This window comes from Typopeltis vanoorti, chromosome 8 (assembly GCF_054136105.1).
Source record: "Typopeltis vanoorti isolate ZY-2024b chromosome 8, IOZ_Tvanoo_1.0, whole genome shotgun sequence".
In the NCBI taxonomy this organism is placed as follows: domain Eukaryota; kingdom Metazoa; phylum Arthropoda; class Arachnida; order Uropygi; family Thelyphonidae; genus Typopeltis; species Typopeltis vanoorti.
Genome location: NC_143556.1, coordinates 94428708 through 94449459, shown reverse-complemented (window position 1 = coordinate 94449459; position 20752 = coordinate 94428708). Strand labels below are relative to the sequence as shown.

The 20752-nt window shown below is 34.8% G+C and overlaps 1 protein-coding gene across 1 annotated transcript in view; it reads right to left on the bottom strand.

The window, feature by feature from the left end:
• Karybeta3 (karyopherin beta 3) overlaps positions 1-20752 on the bottom strand; it is a 348737-nt gene that overhangs the window by 109955 nt on the left and 218030 nt on the right. The window contains exons 18-20 of the mRNA XM_090396827.1: positions 18222-18283; positions 8955-9111; positions 1197-1369 (exon numbers count right to left, since the gene is read on the bottom strand). Coding sequence (XP_090252953.1) covers positions 1197-1369; positions 8955-9111; positions 18222-18283 — 392 coding nt within the window. The remainder of the gene's footprint in view (positions 1-1196; positions 1370-8954; positions 9112-18221; positions 18284-20752) is intronic.

Here is a 20752-nt window from a genome sequence, read left to right as displayed (position 1 = left end):
CAATGTATCAACATCAAAAATCATGAAACTGCAGATTGGTTCCCTAATGTGCAATTAGAGAGAAAGCAAGTGCCCTCATTGCTCAAGCAAGCAGATAGACTGATAATTTAATAGCTTTTGTACCAAACCTTTTGCTCATGACATTTGACCAAAACTAGATCCTCATCCACATCAACCAAGGCATAAAATTAAGAGAACAATTTAAATTCAAATATAATAATAGGGAATTTCAACCCTATGAGTGCTAGATTCAACCTATAACATTATTAGGTTATATGATTATATATATTATTAGGTGATACACACACACACACACACACACACACACACACACACTATGCAAATCTCTATAGATTTGTTGGTATTGGCAATGCCCTTCTGTTGAAATGACCTTGTCTGAATTCTGTCTGGTGCAAGAAGAAGAATCTTTATCGGGCTTTTCAAGTGAAGGTGAGCTAGACAGTCTCATATGGAGGTGGTGGGCTTTTACATGATGCAAAACAGGCAAGCCAGTCAGAAATACATGTATAATTTATTGATACAGCAGACAATGCAAATTGATTTATTGATACATGATTAAATGCCTTATCGTAAGCATTTAGAGAGAAAGTGCAGGCTTCTCAGAAGTCAAGTTACTTGGCAGAAAAGGGAAGATGATATTTTGAGCAGTTTAAAATCCCATATTTCCAAACTTTGAGAACAGAGTCTATTATAGAAATTAAGATTTGAATAGCATAACAAGGCTTCAGAGCTTTCTTAGAACAAATGTTCATATTTAAAGATGCTTTAATTGCCAATAAAATGAAGCAATTTGGTAGCATCTCCAAGAATCCTATTGTCAGTGTCAACTCTAGGCAAAGCTAATCTAGGCATAATAAGGTCTAATTACATTAAATGAGCTGAGAGACTAATTCTCAGGTAACTGGTTTGTCTCACCAAAGTAAATACCTGATTCACTTTGGAGATGGATGGTAGAATTTGATGAGTCTTAATCAGCTTAACTTTTGGAGAATCTTCACATTTAGGAGAATCTCTTACATTTGGAATAAACATCTTGAAGATTTCATCTTGATTGGACAGATGAAAATTTCTAGACTTCAATGGGACCTCAAGGAATATAAAATACAATACAAATATAAAATGCTAGAAATTTCTAAAGAATAAAGCAGCACTTTAAAGCTATACCATTTACCTACCTGAGCAAAAGAATGCATGTGTTCAGACAAAACTTCCTTTTCTGGTTCAGAATCAATAGCATGCAGTAATTCAGGAAGAATGAATCGCCACATATTTGTTACATAAACCTCTCCACTGATTCTGGCACATTCTAATAATAATGGCAAGCTCTCTGCTGCAGCTATGCGTACACGTAAATAAAGTTAAGGTATTACATTTAACCAAAATATGTTGAAATGATTTCAGAAAAATTAAGAACTCTTGTGTAAAATATTAAATTACCTGAAGGAAAACCTACATCAAATATATGCAATATAAAAATTACCAGCTTTGAAATTAATGTTAATATAGTAAATTAATATCTGCAATATAAACATACTTGAGAATGTCTACAAGTGTGTACTGTCCAAGTGCAAATCATGCAGCAAAATGTAACATATTGGTTTTTTCCCCCCAATGATAAATGGAAGCAAGGTAAATACCCCCCCCCCCACACACACACAGACACACACTTTACTTCTGGTGTTCTGTTCTCCAAAATGACTCGTATTACTGTTTTTTGCAGTGCAACATTAGTAATTATAAATAAGCAGAATTTCTTTTTTTTTTTTTTTTTCATTTCACAAGAGAGCTATTATCAGAACATGACCCCATCAACAGAAAGACAACAGGATTTGTTCAACATTATGAAATTTTTACCAATCAAACAAATTTATAAATGTTATAAATCAGTGTTTTTCAAACTGAGGGTTTTGAAATCAGTTTGGCAGGTTGTGACCAACAATTTTTTAAAATGAAATATAATAGGAAATATCACAATGTTTTGTAGCTTTAACAAGTCCATGATGTCACATCCCACATTTCACTTCAAGAGAGAAAACTCGCTTGACTGTATATTATGCCACTCCCATATTGAATGGGTGCATTTTTAAAAAGTTTTAAATCTATTACAGCATATTAGTTTGAATGTTTTTGATTAAATTTTAATTGTAAAATTAGTATTGTCTTAATGTTAATGTATAGTGTCAGTGGGAGGGAAATTTTTTATCATTATACAATCAAGTTGTTTTCATTCCAGATGTCTCCAGCATACACTAATTGGCGCTACATATAGTACATAGACTAATTGTGTATTTAGTGGTACAACAAAAAGCTACTCGTTTTTCTTGCATTTGCAGTATGGTGTCTGTTGTGGAGGGGATATTTTCATTCCTCTTCCAAAAGAATAGGCATAGTAAGCAAAACTGTTTATTCACATGAATAAAATTAATCCTATGTTTTGTGGCAAGTGCATAAAACATTTCCTAATTTCTGTTTTTGTGCTTTGATTTCCTTATTCCCATGTTGTATTTAAACATTAATAAAATTCATGTTTGATATTAACTTTATGTTTCTGTCTTTACTTTATTAGATGTGGTATGGACAGGTACTGTTTTCCAAAACAAAAATAATTATATTTTTGTTTTGGAAAAAACAAAAAAAAATTATTTTTTTAAATTTTATTTTGTATAGGCAGCACCCCCACTTAAAATTTCACCGGCCGCCACTGGAAGGGACACAAGTGATGAACAGCCATCCCACATTAGTCAGTCAACGGAAAGGAGAAAATGATTTACACAAATGGTATATGGACAAAATCAGACAGAATGATGGACAGTAGCTCTCTATCTCAAGCTAACTGTTCACAAAAGCTGTGCCAATCCTTGCCCTTAGGCTGACTAATGCAAACTAGCTGTTTACTATTTGCATTCCTGCTTTCTTTCTAACTGTAGACAGAGAGAGAGAGAATTATATATATTTGACTCATTGCCTAAGTTTTCAGGTTATTCTTGATTGTAATGTGCATATTCAATTTAGTATATGTGTACATTAAGTGATATTATTACACACACGTATTCACAAGAATATAGTAATTTTATTACTGCAAATATTTCAACCAGAAACTAACTGTTCATCATCAGTGCATCAGCATAATCACAAGGTGAAGCTACAACAACAACAAAGAATGTTAATCTTATTTACATAGCTGAGTCATGTGCCAGATGCCACCAAGTGGATGGTTAAAATAAAATAAGATTACAATTAAGACCCAAATATAAAATGAAGTGATTTGAAATAAAATTTAAAAACTTCCCTCATTGATGGTTCTCACACCATTTGATATCTTATATATTTAATTTATATAATATTCTGAATGTTATTGCTTGCCATTTATGAGGATGAGACTTTTCCAATAGAGAGACGACAGTCATTTCAATTTAAATTTGGGCAGTGTAGAAGTGCTTCAGCACTCTCTTTAAATAACAACTCAAACCTAAATCTGCACTGATGTAAAAGGTGAGTATTAGACCATAGGATATCACAGTCAGTGTCCACTCCATGCTGAGCAAGGGCAGATTTATTGTTGTTAACATAACACTGGTATTCTTGTAGTCATTTTTTCAATCTTATATTAACAATAATAACCCTGGCCTTGCTCAGCATGGAGTGGACACTAACCATGATATCCTATGGTCCAGTACTCACCTTTTCTTTTACATCAGTGCAGGTATAGGTTTAAGCAGTTATTTAAAGAGCGTGCTGAAACACTTCTATGCAGCCCAAATTTAAATCAGAATGACTGTCTCTCTATTGTTAAGATTTTGGAGTTTCGTCTTCATAAATGTCAAGCAACAATGTTCCCTCCATTTAATTATTATTTTTTCAAAATTTAATATAACGCTGTGTCATTTCATTATCTAATTTAATTTTATTTCAAATCACTTAATTTTATATTTGGGCTTTAATTATAATCTTATTTTATTATAACCACCCATTAGGCAGAATCCAGCATGTGGCTGAGCTCTGTAAATAGGATTAACATTCTTTGGTGTAGCTTCACCTTATGATTATGATGCACTGATGATGACCAATTAGTTTCTGGTTGAAATATTTAAGTAATATATTTACTATATTCTTGTGAATACGTGTGTATATAAATGTTATATTGGCACAAATTCCATTAAAAATTTGACTAAGTGACATTAATTTAAGCTAATGTAACATTTCAAAATTAAAAAGTTAATTCTAGATTTTTATTTTTATAATTTCATACTCTATCTAGTTCTTTTGGTCTTCCATTACTGCTTACATTGGTATTTCTTTTACGTTGTCATTTTCTGTGTTTTCTGCCAATTCTCTGTATTTTGTGATTTCTTGTCATCTCCTTTGTTTTATTTTCTGTGCCATTTCCTTTGTTTTCTGGGAATGGAGTGAAGGATGAGTCTTTTTTTTTAAACTCTTGAATTCACTACATTGAATCTTGCCCTATAACAAATTACTTCTCTGGTACCTAGGGATTTACTATAGTGAGTGTCTGATGTATAGCAAATTAAAGAGCACGATTCTTGTGAACAAAATGATATATCAAAAAATTTATGATTGGGGCTTTTATAATGAGGCATCTCATTAGCATATGGTAGTGTAACAGTAACATATGCTGGTTTTTTTTGTTTGTTTTTTTAAAAAGAATGAGAAGGCCAAAACTGACTAATACAAGAACTTTTGTAAGTTGAAGCTCGGGCACATTTCAGCCAAAGAAGACCTCTGAAAGTTGTGGAAATGAGGGTCAGAATTCTGTGAAAAGAAAATATAATTCAAAAATTCCTCAGGTCAACAGTATAAATCTTGATTGATACAGACTACATCAAGCTGATAAGGCTGAGCCAGTTAAGCACTCAAAGGGAAACTGGGCAACTTTGTCTTCATCAGTTTAGCAAGATCGGTATACTGAAATGTCACATGAAGTGACACTATAACAAACCATCACTATTTGAAGACAACTGCTTACCATCTGTGGAGCAAAAGTACTAATTATTAGCCATGATGAATAGGATGAATAGTAGCGTACCTAGATCAACACCAACTCTTCATTACTGAATCTGAACATTAGATCAGCAGATCACTCTTAGTTGAAGCAGCACTTCCGGTATTAAAATGGTTCTGAGGAACAAGGTCACAGTACATTAGTGAAATTTTGAAGGCAAAGGCCACTCTGAGCTGATTTCAGAGAAGATATATAACCAGCATCAATATTTTCAACAACCAGAGTGACTACATGCTGTTGCACATGACTATCACTAGCCAAATTTTAAAAAAGTCAATATGCTTCAACAAAACAACGTCAGATGAACCCACCAGTTCAGATGCAAGTTAAAAATAAAGAAATTGGACAGTTTGCTAAATTTTGATATATTTTCTGTATTCCAAATGCAGAGATTTTTCTTCATTTTAATGGAATACTCCTTTTTATCTTGTTCAAAAGTTTTCGACTTTCTACATTCTCTAAGGGCAGATACTCTTACTCTAGACAATTCAGAGATTGTTCTTTTCAATGGGATACTCACTTTTATCCTGCTCAACACTGGGTGGTGGTTTACTCTTTAAAATTCTTTGTACATACTTGAATCTTAAATCAATCTGAAAATAGCACTGAAGAGATGACTATTCCATGTCCAGAACAGAAATCTAGAAAGTACTTACCATTATTAAGTTATTACCTCTGCTCTTTTTCTTTGAATTCTCCAAAAACATCTTATACATCTAGGATTCATATCTGATTTTGCTGTTTCAGTTTGCAACAAGAATTGGGCATACCTATGTTTATATCACCATCAAATTCCTGACATGTACCTTCAAGGGGTGTACAGGATATGACAGTACTACATGAAAAATTTACATCATTACTAACTTCTTATCTAAATTTTCCTCAAAATTAGTCTGTTACTTGTCAAGACTCCAACATTATCAGATCTTATATTTCTATCATCTAAGGCACTCTGTACCGTATCAATCCACCTACATGTTGGTCTTCCTCTGGGTCTTTTTTCCTGCCAACCTAGCAGAGAACACTTGTTTTGCTAATCTTTATTTACCCATTCTGTTTAAGTTAACATACCATCTGAGATTAGCTCTGCTAACAGATTCCTGGATGCTGACAATGTCTAGTTCTTTCCAAATATCCCCGTTTTTAATATGATATTGCCACCGATGCCATCTGTTCACGTCTCTAATCTTTCCCAGGACTCTCAATTCTGCGGTCTCTAGTCTTTGGTCAAGTGTTTTACTTCTGACCCAGCTCTCAGATCCATAAGTTAAAACTGGTTTGAACACTGTCTTGTATACAGCTAATTTAGTGTTCTGACTAATTTCTGTATTATTCCATATGAATTTATTCAATTGACTTCCCACCATACCAGCTTTGCTGATTCTGTTGTCTATTTCTATATTTAATTTACCATCTTCAGTAAAAATCGTGCCTAAGTAGCTGAAATGTTTTACTTGTTCCACAGGTTCTCCGTTCACAACACAGTTGACATTTTCAACGATTCTACCTATTTTCATTGTCTTTGTCTTTTTATTGCTGACCTTCATACCATATCTATTACAACAGTTATTCAATTTAGTCAAAGAATCTTGCAGACTTGTAGCGGATTTATTTAGAAGTATAACATCATCCGCATAAAGCAAAGAGCTGACATTAACATCTCCAATTTTGATATCAGGTTTAATACCACATTCCTTCATAATGTTATCCATATAGATAATGAATAACAGAGGGGATAATGTACATCCTTGTCTCACACCAGATTTAACATTAAACCATCTTCCTGTACATTCCTTCAATTCTAACTGCCAACTTAAAACTCAAATACAGACTAAATATTGCTTGATATAATGCCCCATTTACACCATATAACTGTAGCGTATTGAATAGCTTCTCTCTTAGCACCTTGTCATATGCCATTTCAAAATCAACAAAACTTAAATACAGATCTTTGTTATATTCCCATGCTTTCTTGACTATTTGTCGTAAAGTGAAGATCTGATCCAGACAGCCTCTATTTGGCCTGAAACCAGCTTGTTCTTCAACAAGCTTTTCTTCCACAATTATTCTCAACCATTTCTCAAGTATACTGGCATAAATCTTGCCAGGAACACTCAGTAGGGAAATACTTCTGTAATTCTCACATTCAGTTTTATTTCCCTTTTTATATAAGAGTACTTTTAGAGCTCTACTCCAATCATCAGGAATTCGTCCCTCTGTCCAGGCCTTCTGAACTTCACGGCAGCCACTGTAAGACTTTTATATCACCATACTTCAGCATTTCTGGTCGAATATCATCTACTCCTGCTTTCTTCTTTTCCTTCACTGCCCCTTTAACTTCCTGTATCCACCATGGAGTTCTGATTTTTCTATCCTTGCACACAACCTCACCACATGCCTCTCAGGCTGAATCAATCAGGATTTCTTCAAGGCTTGCCACTGAATCTCCAAGGTTTGGTTCCTGTTCTCAAACTCTTTCATTTTTTTCTTCAATAATCTTTGTGTATTTTTGTCTACAGTTCACATCTGAGAGCTGCTCAACTTTTACTCGCTTTAAAAATTTCTTACATGTCATTCTTTTCAATATGAAATTCAATTTTTATCCTGCTCAAGACTAAATAGTGATCACTTCCAATTTCAAATCTTCTGTACACTCTGGCATCCTGCATTAGGGAGAAAACATCACTATCCACAATAACATAGTCAATGAGATTTTTCTTATTCCTTGCCTCTTCTCTCCATGTGAAAATTTGCATATTTTTATTTTGGAACATGGTGTTAGTAATAACCAGTCCATGTCCTGAGCAGAAATCCAACAGTTATTTGCCATTATTATTGGCTTTGCTCTTTTCTCTAAATTTTCCCAAAATATTTTTATGTCTGACAATCATTTCCTACTCTGCTATTTAGATCCCCAACAAGGACCAACTTTTCCTTTTTCATTGTGTCAGTTGCTTTCTCTAAAGCATCAAAAAATTCCTCCACTTCTACTTTAGTAGAACCTTCTGTGGGAACTTAGGCACAAATAAGTCTCATTGTCCAATTCCCCATTCTGATATTTTCCCACATCACTCTACTTGAAACTGCCTGCCATTCAAGAAGATTAGCTTCATATTTTGTTTTGAATACTATGACTACTGCTTCATTACCTTGATTGTAATTACTTGAATATAACATTTTGTATTTATTGCTCAAAGCGATCTCACCAGTTTTTGTCTTTTTTGTTTCAATCACCCCTTTTATGTCGATCTGGTACTTATCTAATTCCTCAGCTATTTCTTTGCCATTCAGGCTTCTTATGTTGATAGTACCAATCTTTAACTCTGATGATATTGAGTTGGGGGGGGGGCTTTCAAATTTGTTCCAGTAGCTGACTTTTCGCTGTTTGCCCTGGTTCCTTGGCAAAAACAACGGGGCCTTTTGTCATGTTGTACCATCATTTTGTATATTGGAATAAGAATACCATTTGGTCAGCTAAATTCCAAATTGCCAGCTCATCCTCGTTCGTTCAGTATCAAGATAGATACCCTAAAATAAAATAGCTACTAGAAATAGTAGCTATTTTATAAATAGCTACTATTTCTTTCTTCAATTTGTGTACAGGTTTAAAGCCTTATGATAATGAAATATATTCAATCATGGCTTCAAACACATTAATATTCCTTCTCACAAAAGCATGAATGGCAATGTCTTAATACGTTAGTGATAAGTAGGCTGGCCAAAACTAAATTTATGGGAAATGCTCTCAGGTTGCAGAGGAATGACTATCTAATATGCTTGCTACATGTAAATAAAATTATATATCGGTACCGACTAATACATTACAATAAATTATTAAACTTCAACACATCTTTAAATATAAAATGCTTCTTATAGTCAAATGCAATGCCTTGAATAAAAGTTAAAAGGATATCATCATGGAAATAAAATTTCAGCATAGGCACCATCAGTTTAACAACTTCCTCAACGTAAGTTGCAAAACCTTCCTTTAATTCTCTTGCATAGCACACTAACATCTGACATGCAGTAGCTTTCTCTTCCAATCCAGCTGTTCTAATTCCAAAGTTTTGCTAGAAATACAAAGAAAAACCAAAATCTATTGATGTTTGCATAAAAAGTTCACATTCAAAAAAACTAATTTCATAACATAGTAAGTACTTTTTTTTTAATAAAACCAGAAATACTTAAGTAAATTAAAATTTATATAGAGATATTTGAGTGTGACATGAAAAACTTAGTGTGTGAAATGTATGATGCATTGGTGAAGGTGAGCAGTTTGTGGGGGAGAAAAGATTATGGTGCTAGAACATGTCAGAAATGAGTTGCGGTATTGATGAACTTGAGCATAATTTGAAATCAGTGAGAAAATAAGATATGACAGGTTGTAAATGTGCAAAAAGGAAATTAGAAATGAAAGGACTGACACATACACAATGGTGATAGTAATATAAAAATGGTAAAAGTGAGTGTCAAAATTTTGAAAGCAAGTAGCAGAAAGAAAAACTAAACAAACAAACAAAAAAAAACTTTGGCATAATGTTGGAAATTTTGAAGCTTCGATAAGTGGTTCACAATACCAAAGAGTAGCACAAGAGAGTAGGAAAAAAACTTGTCAAACAGTATGACAAGTAAAAAATGAGATCCAAACTTGGAAAGTACTAAAGGATAGCAGAAGAAAGAAATAGATGAAAAAGGATATGAAAATAAGGAGGATAAATTCAGTACATGTCTAAAAACGAAATTTTTAGGCGTGTACTGAATGAATGAGACAGGAAAGTATTTCTGTCTTCTGGAAAGGTTAGTGATATGACCAAAGCAATATGTAGGCAAGCGGAATGAGCAGATGACATGATTGTGTTCATCAGAATAATTAATTTGAAACAGGAAAAGTAAGATGTGAATGAATTGATGAGTGAAGTAAAAGGGACAAAAGAATCAAGAATACAGGATTGTTGCTATGGCATAACACGAGGGTCATGATGTGATTGTAAATGATTCAGTTATAAGAGAAATGATCATCATCATCATCAGGGTATGCTCAAGGGTCAAAGCTATATAACTGAGAGGAGATCTCAACATAGCCTTTAAAAGAATGTAGAGAACAGACCAGGGCTTCTGATCTAATGTCCAATCCTCACCTTATCATCATGCACCCTGTTGGGTATCTACCTGGATACTGAGCGAACGAGGATGGGATGGCAATTTGGAATTTAGCCGACCAAATTATATTCCTATTAGCTTAAAATAAAATACAAAATGATGGTACAACATGACAAAATTTCATGACTGAGGCGTCGCCCGGTTAAACAAAGCCCCCGTTGTTTTTGGAACCAGGGCGAACAGTGAAAAGTCAGCTACTGGAACAAATCTGAAAACAAACCCCCCAACTCAAAATCACCAGAGTTAAAGATCGGTACTATCAACGTAAGAAGCCTGAATGGCAAAGAAATGGAGCTAGCTGAGGAATTAGATAAGTACCAGATCGACATAATAGGTGTGACAGAAACAAAAAAGACAAAAACTGGTGAGATATTTTTGAGCAATAAATACAATATGTTATATTCAGGCAATGAAAATCAAGGAAAAGAATGAGTAGCCATAGTATTCAACACTAAATACGAAGCTAATCTTCTTGAATGGAAGGCAGCCTCAAGTAGAGTGGTGTGGGCAAATATCAGAATGGGGAACTAGACAATGAGACTTATTTGTGCCTATGATCCTACAGAAGATTCTACTAAGGTAGAAGTGGAGGAATTTTTTGTCTTTAGAGAAAGCAACTGACACAATGAAAAAGGAAGAGTTGGACCTTATTGGGGATCTAAATAGCAGAGTAGGAAATGATTGTCAGACACAAAAATATTTTGGGAAAATTTAGAGAAAAGAGCAAAGCTAATAATAATGGCAAATAACTGCCATTATTATTAGCTTTGGATTTCTACTCAGGACATGGACTGGTTATTACTAACACCATGTTCCAACATAAAAATATGCACAAATTCACATGGAGAGAAGACGCAAGAAATAAGAAAAGTCTCATTGACCATGTTATTGTTGATAGTGATGTTTTCTCCCTGGTGCAGGACACCAGAGTGTACAGAGGATTTGAAATTGGAAGTGATCCCTATTTAGTCTTAAGCAGGATAAAATTGAATTTCATATTAAAAAGAATGACATGTAAGAAAGTTTTAAAGCAAATAAAAGTTGAGCAGCTCTCAGATGTGAACTGTAAACTAAAATATACAAATATTATTGAAGAAAAAATGAAAAGAGTTTGAGAACAGGAACCAAACCTTGGAGATTCAGTGGCAAACTCTGAAGAAAACATTGATTGATTCTGCCAGAGAGGCATGTGGTGAGGTTGTCTGTAAGGATAAAAAAATCAGAACTCCCTTGTGGACACAGGAAGTTAAAGAGACAATGAAAGAAAAGAAGAAAGCATATCAAAATCTCCTGGCAAATAAGTCAGCTTGTGCTCTTAGAGAATACAGAGACAAATGTAAGAAAGCTAAACACTGTGTAAAACTAGCTAAACAAAAGTTATGGGAGGACTTTGGCAAGAACATAGAAAATAAATATCAAGAAGGTGGTAAGATATTCTGAAGGTTGTTGAAGAAGCTTAGAAATGGAGGAAAGAGTGCTGTAAAAGGAGATAGAGATGATAAAGGAGACATGAAAACTGGAGAGAAAGATATCCTTGAAGTATGGAGTAATTACTTCGAAAAATTGCAAAATGAAAAAAGCAGTGATGACAGCACAGTGGTAAAAAACACTCAACAGGCATACAGTCAGGAATACATATTCATACTTGAAATAGAAAAAGCCATCAAAGGCTTGAAATGTGGAAAGGCAGCAGGAGTAGATGATATTCGACCAGAAATGCTGAAGTATGGTGGTATAAAAGTCTTACAGTGGCTGCACTGCATAGTTCAGAATGCCTGGACAGAGTGGCAAATTCCCGATGATTGGAGTAGAGCTCTTAGTACCCATATATAAAAAGGAAAATAAAACTGAATGTGAGAATTACAGAGGTATTTCCCTACTGAGTGTTCCTGGCAAGATCTTTGCAAGTATACTTGAGAAACAGTTGAGAAGAATCAGAATTGTGGAAGAAAAGCTTGGTGAAGAACAAGCTGGGCCAAATAGAGGCTGTCAGGATCAGATCTTCACTTTACGACAAATAGTTGAAAAGTAATGGGAATATAACAAAGATCTGTATTTAAGTTTTGTCGATTTGGAAAAGGCATATGACAAGGTTCCAAGAGAGAAGCTATTCAATATGCTACAGTTATATGGTGTCAATGGGGTATTATATCAAGCAATACTTAGTCTTTATTTGAGTTTTAAGTCAGCAGTTAGAATTGAAGGATGTACAGGAAGATAGTTTAATGTTAAATCTGGTATGAGACAAGGATGTACATTATCCCCTATGTTATTCATTATCTATATGGATCACATTATGAAGAAGGAAAGTGGTATTAAACATATCAGAATTGGAGATGTTAATGTCAGCTCTTTGCTTTATACGGACGATGTTATACTTCTAAATAAATCCGCTACAAGTCTGCAAGATTCTCTGACTAAATTGAATAACTGTTGCAACAGATATGGTATGAAGGTCAGCAATAAAAAGACAAAGATAATGAAAATAGGTAGAATTGTTGAAAATGTCAACTGCGTTGTGAACGGAACACCTGTGGAACAAGTAAAACATTTCAGCTACTTAGGCACGATTTTTAGTGAAGATGGTAAATTAAATATAGAAATAGACAACAGAATTAGCAAAGCTGGTATGGTGGGAAGTCAATTGAATAAATTCATATGGAATAAGAGAGAAATTAGTCGGAACACTAAATTAGCTGTATACAAAACAGTGTTCAAACCAGTTTTAACTTATGGATCTGCGAGCTGGGTCAGAAGTAAAACACTTGACCAAAGACTAGAGACCGCAGATATGAGAGTTCTGAGAAAGATTAGAGGCGTGAACAGATGGCTTCAATGGGAATATCATATTAAAAACGAGGATACAGGGTGTCCCTGACCTATGTCGTCCTCGACTTTACGGCCGTAATCCCATAAATAATTAAAAAAATAAATTTCGACTTGAAGCAGCACGACATAAAATTCAAATGTCGCCTGCGAACTTGTTTGCGAGCGTGATGAAAATATATGCCGTTATGCAGCATTTGTTTGGGAGATGTGGTGTTGCTTGGGCATAAACTCTTTGGGTACCGCGTATTTTGTTTACATCCGCTCTCTCACTTTTGTGTTTGTGTTTTTTTGCGACTTTTTACCCTTCAGTATGGCTCCCAAACGTAAGGCAGACTCTTCCTATGGCAGTGTGTTGAAGAAAAGGAAAGCCATTACATTAGAATTGAAATTAGACATTATTAAAAGGGCAAAAAAGGGAGAAACGGCAACGAACATCGGCCACGCGTTGAACTTACGTCGTACCACAGTCGGGACTATTATCGAGGATAAAGTTTGCATCCTTGAACACATGAAAGGATTGGTGCCCATGTAATCAACTGTGATTACGAAAAAAAGTAGTAGGCTCATGATTGAGATGGAAAAGCTTCTTGTTCTTTGGCTGGAAGACCAGCATCAACACCGTATCGCAATTAGCCTCACGTTAATTCAAGGAAAGGCGAAAAGATTGAGGCATTGAAAAGGGAAAGGGGGAAAACGAATGCAGATGAAGAGTTTAATGCTAGTAAAGGTTGGTTTATGCAGTTTAAGGCTAGGGGCAATTTACATAACCTTAAGGTGCAAGGTGAAGCTGCTAGTGAGTTTCCTGAGGGGTTGGCTGAGATAATAATTGAGGGGGGGGGGGGGCTACAGTGTTCAGCAAGTGTTTAATGTGGATGAGACAGGCCTATTTTGGAAATGTATGACTAATCGTACCTATATCGCCAATGAGGAGAAGGCAGCACCTGGCAATATAAGGAGAGACTGACTTTGCTTCTTGGGGCTAATGCTGCTGGTGACTTAAAACTGAAGCCCTTGTTGGTCTATCAGGCTGAAAATCCAAGGGCACTAAAGGGCATTTGGAAGGGTCAACTGCCTGTCATCTGGAGGTCCAATAAGAAGGCATAGGGTGACACTTCAAATCCGCAGCCTGTCCTGATTCTCCAGCCTCCTTCCATTAAGTCAGTCAGTCTCTCCCTCCTTGCAAAGCCCCTTCCAGTGTGCAAGCCAACCACATAGGATAAAAGGTAAAGAATTGTTTTCATTTTTGTTTAATCACCTGTACAGAATGTACAGTTTCATTTGTCATTTTGGGGATTGTTCTCATTTATATGTTTGTTTTTTTATTACAGTTTCATTTTTGTCATTTTTCTGTACTATACAGTAATTATGTTCTCCCTTTCATTTTCCTATGTCCTAGTTCTGTCTCTTGATATATATACATATAACTTTAGGGTGTTTTAGGTTATGTAAGTAACTTAGGCTATGGTAATTCCGACTTGCATCGAAAATCGCCTTACGTCTGTCCATAGAAATAGATCTCTGACGTAACTCAAGGACCCCCTATATTAGGAAAGAAGAAAGAACTTGATATTGTCAGCATCCAGGAATGCGTAAGCAGAGCTAATTTCAGGTGGTATGGTAACTTAAACAGAATGGGTGAGGAAAGATTATCAAAACAAGTGTTCTCTGCCAACTTGGCAGGAAAACGACCCAGATGAAGACCCAGATATAGGTGGATTGATTCGGTACAATGTGCCTTAGACGATAGAAATATAAGATCTGATAATGTTGTCTTGACAAGTAACAGATTGATTTGGAGGAAAATTGTAGATAGGAAGTTAGTAATGATGTAAATTTTTCATGTAGCACTATCATATCCTGTACATCCCCTTAAGGGTACATGGCAGGAATTTGATGATGATGATGATTACATTTGAAGAGTTTGGTTTTAAGTGCTTGTGAGGGAAACTAGATGTGCCTGGGTGTTTGTACAAAAGCATGGATGAGAATAATGATAAATAGAGTGAGTGCAGTGATATATAATGTGAAGATGAATTTGCATTCTGTAATGTATGAGAAATATAGTGGGACTGCTGAAAAACTCCAGATTACTACAAAGTTTTCAAGGCCTTTAGTTCAATTTTCACAAAAGTCTGTGACATGGACTTGACGAGAAATCTCCCAGAAAACATCTCAAGTTGCTCTCCAAAGAAAGATAGATTGTAAAACACCCAATGTGCCTTTTTAATACAGCCTATTATAAAGCTACATTCAATAAATCCTCTACTGACTTCAAAAACTTCATAGACTCAGTAGCAGAAAGTATCAAAATGACAGGAAATGCAAAGAATGTGTGTCAGTTACTGGTGATGTCAAAAAGTAAAAATTGGTTTAAAAAAAATCAGACTCCAGTAGTAAGTTGTCATCTAGATACTTCTACAGATATTTCAAATGTGGAGGAACTTGTTTATTTATGAGATGCATACATTAAATTGCAGGAGGTGTTTGTTTGCATTATTCAACTTCAAAACTCAGCTGCTTTGTAACCAGAATCAATATCTGAAAGAATTACCAGTCTTTCAGATATCCTGAAAGACTGGTAATTAGATGCCAGATCTTACAAATTATTGCATATAATTTGATGTGTGTATATAGGGAAATCACACTGAATGCAAAATGTGTATACAAACACCTTTTACAACAGTTCATACTATGTGCAAGTAATATTGTTATGTGACCAGTAGATATGAGTAGTATTTCTAGACCCTTGATTTATATAAGCTTTTGAAATTTGATATCTGAATTGACTATGCATGTATCTGAAGAAAAGTATGCCAGGAGATTGGCTTTTTCTGTGGATGGAAACTTAATAGAAGGGTTTGGATGCAGTAGTGGAAGGAATAGAATTGGGCAAAAGTTATGGCCAAATGTTTTGAAAAGAGACCAAAAGGCACAAACTACTTTAGGCATGATGCAGCTTTACTGCAGTTTTTAATGCACTGCTGATTTTCTTGCAGCTGTTTTGGGCATTGGTGTATGCAGGGAAAGTAGTGTTCTTGATGATAGCCAGCTGTCATATGCCTAGTTCTTCAGCCTTGGCACATCTTTTGGATAACCCAGGCTTGTATAGAGAATGGGAATTTATCACAGAATGGGGGGATATATGCTTCCATGCTGGTGAAAATTACTTCAGTAGTGTTCAGTGTATATATATGTGCTTGGATTGGAAGGCTGAAAGCAGTAATGCAACCAAGGGACTGAGGCATAGAAGTCACAGAACACCAACTTGACGTTCTTACTCACTTGGAGGAATTAGTAGTGAATAAGCAGTCCACAGTGTTTGGAAAGAGGTTGGGGTTATCAGGTACTTTACGTGTAAGGTTATTTGTGATTTGTGTTGCCAATGTCTTTGACATTGCCAACACAAATGCTAGTGCAATTTTTTGCACTAGCATTTCTCTTTTACGGTCAATGTTCCATGTTCCTTCACCGCTTTGCCATTTTTCTTCTAGTTGCTGGCAAAATTGATGACCTTGTTCATTCTGGCTAAATGTAAGGTCAAGCTGGGCTCATATGTGCAACTGGAGAAAAGTGCCTTTCAGGCTGTTCATGCCACCATTAATTCTGATAAACCAGCCAGTGTGTAAGGTTACCTTCACCAATCACAGGATTTTTCATTCTACCCCTTCTTTTGTCAGTGGTCATGAAGTGGTGACAACTGGTAACTTTTCTGGGATCAAAACTGCATTTTTAAGTTAGTTTGGTGATGTCATCCTTTAGCATTTTGTCACTTTTGCTGCAGGAGTTTAGGATGAGAGCAGTGTATTTTTTATTTTTAGTTATGAGTTATGAACAGTCGAAACAATGATGCTAAGGAGCTGGCAGTAGTGGGAGAGGGAATTTTTTTGTCACGGTCTTGATTGTAAATCTGTTTTGGTTTGGCTCAGAGTGATGTGATTTTAGGGGAGAAAGTTTAGTCAATAACAACAAGGTGCCGTTCCAAGCTTTCAACTTGTTTTACTCAGGAACAGTTTTACTGAAAGGAGGCATAGTGAAGAGAAGAAAAGTTGGTTTAATTGAGATGTTTATATGCAGCTCCATCAATATTTATGCAGCAAGCATGCAACCAATGGCAATGAAAATCGTAAAGATCTTCTACTGGTGTCTGACATCTAGTCTACATTTGACAGCATTGTTGGATTTGTCAGTGCTGGTTGATTGTACTGCATTAGCTATGCCGGGATGCTATGTAATCATGTTTTGTTGGTATCATTTTTGATTTTTTGTGATAGGTATTGGCGTTCGTGTGGCTGATAGTGAATTGATAAAAAGACTTACGGAACAATTAAAGAATACCTGCAGGTTTTGCAGTAATATTCAGTCCCTTAAGAACTGCTGCTGTGGTTTCACTTGGTGAAATTTATGGAAGAAATCACTTTTGGAAACAATAAAATGAGGAGCATATGTTTAAGCCAACTTATTACAAAGTACAGCCACCTATGATAAACTCATCATAGGTTAAAGAAACAATGACACATCAGAGTTAAAGAAGATGAATGGAGATGTTACGTTAATATCATCTTGTTTTCAATATAAAAGTAAATTAACTGTAGCATTAATATATGGATGTATTGTATACCATGTCAACCATCACAGGAAGGGAAAAAAATTATATATGACATATAGTGATATGATAAAAAATTAGAAAAGATGGTTATCAGTTAGCAAGAGCTAAAAGAAAAAAGAGAAAACTTCTGAACATAACATCTGTAAGTGGGTTATCAAGAGACTAAGCCAAAATGATTCCATGTCACATTAATTTTAAGAGATGAGAATTCTCATGAGGTGATTTGGACACCCGCAGTAATAAAAACAATGGAGAATGATTATACATGCTATCTGACATGATCATGATATACTGCAATAACATAGACATTGGCAAAACAAGAAGATAGCAGTAATGTTAACAATCAACCTAAACTAATAATAAGTCCTTAAAAATACGTCCTCCATATATATAAATTGCGAAGATTTGTACCTGAATGAAATTCATGAGCTTGCTCAACTTAGCTTTTATTAATATGATCCTAATGAAGCCAGAAGTAGCTAATGATATGAGAATATGTCTACAATTCTATCCCATGTAATGCTCTCAGTATAAATCATTCCCACAAAAACCCTAGATATGAGAATATGTTTGTATAAAGCTTACCTGTTCACCTAAACTAACAAATTGCCAATCATCATCACCTTCTACTACCTTCATGTCATCACCTATATTTAAAAACAAAAGAAAAGTGAATGAATATCAACACATTTGTTTTTATGACATTTTACAATGTATAAATTCTAATATACATAAATGTAGTTAGACAGTCTTTTATGTGCATTTATCAGGTAATTCCAATATCATTCTTTTCCTCCTGATGAACAATCCATGCATAATAAATATGAAGTAAAAGCAAATAAACTAATATGGTTTAATATCGAAATTTTTTTTTTTAAAGTAAGTTTAATTTGCAACTTCCATTTCCATTTGTGTTGGTGCACTGTTGTGCAGACACACCTTCATAACATACTCATTCACTATTATAAACTATCAAAATGTCCTTGACCAAAGTCTCATAATCAACATTAAAGGAAATTTTCTATAATTATTCTCGTGTTTCCAAAAAGTTTGCTTTAGTGAGTTTACTGTTCATCACTGTGCATATCTTATAGCACAAGTATCAGAGCAGTGACTATTTGATCAATTTGCACAAGGATAAATATATCTTGGCACAAATGCACCAAACAGTGACTACATTAGAGCTAATATATATAAATGTCATTGTTTCAGTACATATCTCTGACAGCCTGGTTGACTGAGTGGTTAGCTTACCTGCTCTCCAACCAATAGGTTGCAGGTTTGTAAATCATGAGCTTGGATTTATGTAATTATGCTTACGTGACAGATGAATTTCATTGTCCAGTATGAGACCAACACCCTGCTAATACGAAGCCTGAAGTGTAATGTTTGATCTCTAGAGCAAATTAAAAATAAATAAATAAAAACTAGTCCACTCACAGTAATGTACTATATATAGGTTTCCAGCTTTTCGTGGGTTGTAGTAATATAAAAAACTTAATTATGTCCGTATACATTAAAATACAAAGAGTACGAGCTTTTGTATCCTTCTTCTTGATGGTATATTAGGTTAATGAAGCCAACTGCCAGAATATTTAAGCAGCACCATTAGCATTAAATCTTCTGCATATTCAAGTCTTTCTTGCACTGTTTTACTTTGGAAAGATATTTTTCTGTCAGATACAGTATCAAGAAATTGTGAAGGATAGTATACATGCCAAAGCACTTTAGGGATCTGTACTTCAGTTTCGATGAGTAGTGAAATTCTAATTTATAATTTCTGAAGAAAACTCAGTCGTTTTGATAAAATTATTGCTAACAGAGTGTGTGATCTGTGGTTTTTCTCTTGAAATGTAGGTCTATCATCTATAACACATAATTCTTCACAAAGTTCTTTACCATGCATGAGCCTGAGCTCCAGATACTCAATTTTCAGGATCCTAGTCATAGACCTCTTAATTAATGAAAGTGCTCACCGATCAAAGTACCGAGATACTAGCCAGTTTTGACGTAGCTTCAATGCCTGCCAACATGAAAAGGAATGAGAGGACATTAGTTCCTTTTCAATTACTATTTAAAAAAGTCTAGTTGAGTATTGTGTATCTGACAATGGTTGTGATTTGTGCTATAAAGATGGAAACCCAGTAAAATATTAACAACTTGATAAATTTTATAATTTTATCTGATGTCTCAAACCATGAAGAACTGTTATAAACAATCTAAGCCTTTTTACCAGTTGGCCAGCTACTCTATAGTACACTTGAGTAAGATAGGTGTAGATAAAACTGATGATAAAGTTTGAAACTTTTCTGATTTTTTTTTAACAACTAAATAGTCACATCAGCCATCATCAAAAATCATTTATTATTACACAAGCAACTCCATGGAATCTGCAGATCAATCAAGAGAGGACCTTAACATTATGTCAAGCACTATCTAATATTTGCATAATATCATAGTTTGCTTTAAACTCATTCACAATCATGGCACCCACATTAGGCTCTGGCAACCGTTCACTCATTGCACACATTCACTACTCTTCAAGTAAGGAAAAATCTAGTCCTCACACTTTTGCTCAATTTCCAAGAATGGCCCAGTTCTCCGATAACAACCAGACTTATTCTGAAAATTTTCTTCTATCAGCTGAATATGAAAGCTAATGAAGGTGGTAAATGTGCTAGAGGCTACTGAGAAGCTAAGAAATGGAAGAAAGAGTACTTCAAGAAGAATCAGATGGTAAAGATGATATAAAAACTAAAGATAGGGATCAATATAATTATTCCAGTTTTATGACCACATGTTTATTAAAGAAAACTGTTTTTAAAACTAAACAAGTACTAAAAACAACACCCGACAAGTTTCGTTAGTCATCAGACTAACATCTTCAGGGGATAAAGAGAACTAAAAGTTTAAAGCACAAACTATTAGAAATTACGAAAATTAGTTCATTTATTGTGAACACCATAACAGTTCGTTAAAAAACCGAATAACAGATCTATACAACCATTAATGCGTGTTAGCTGGAGACAATGCTATTTGTTGTCTCATTCTGTGGTTCACGCTCACTCTGTCCAAGGTCTGAAATTTGTAAATTTTTTAATAAACAATGACCAAAC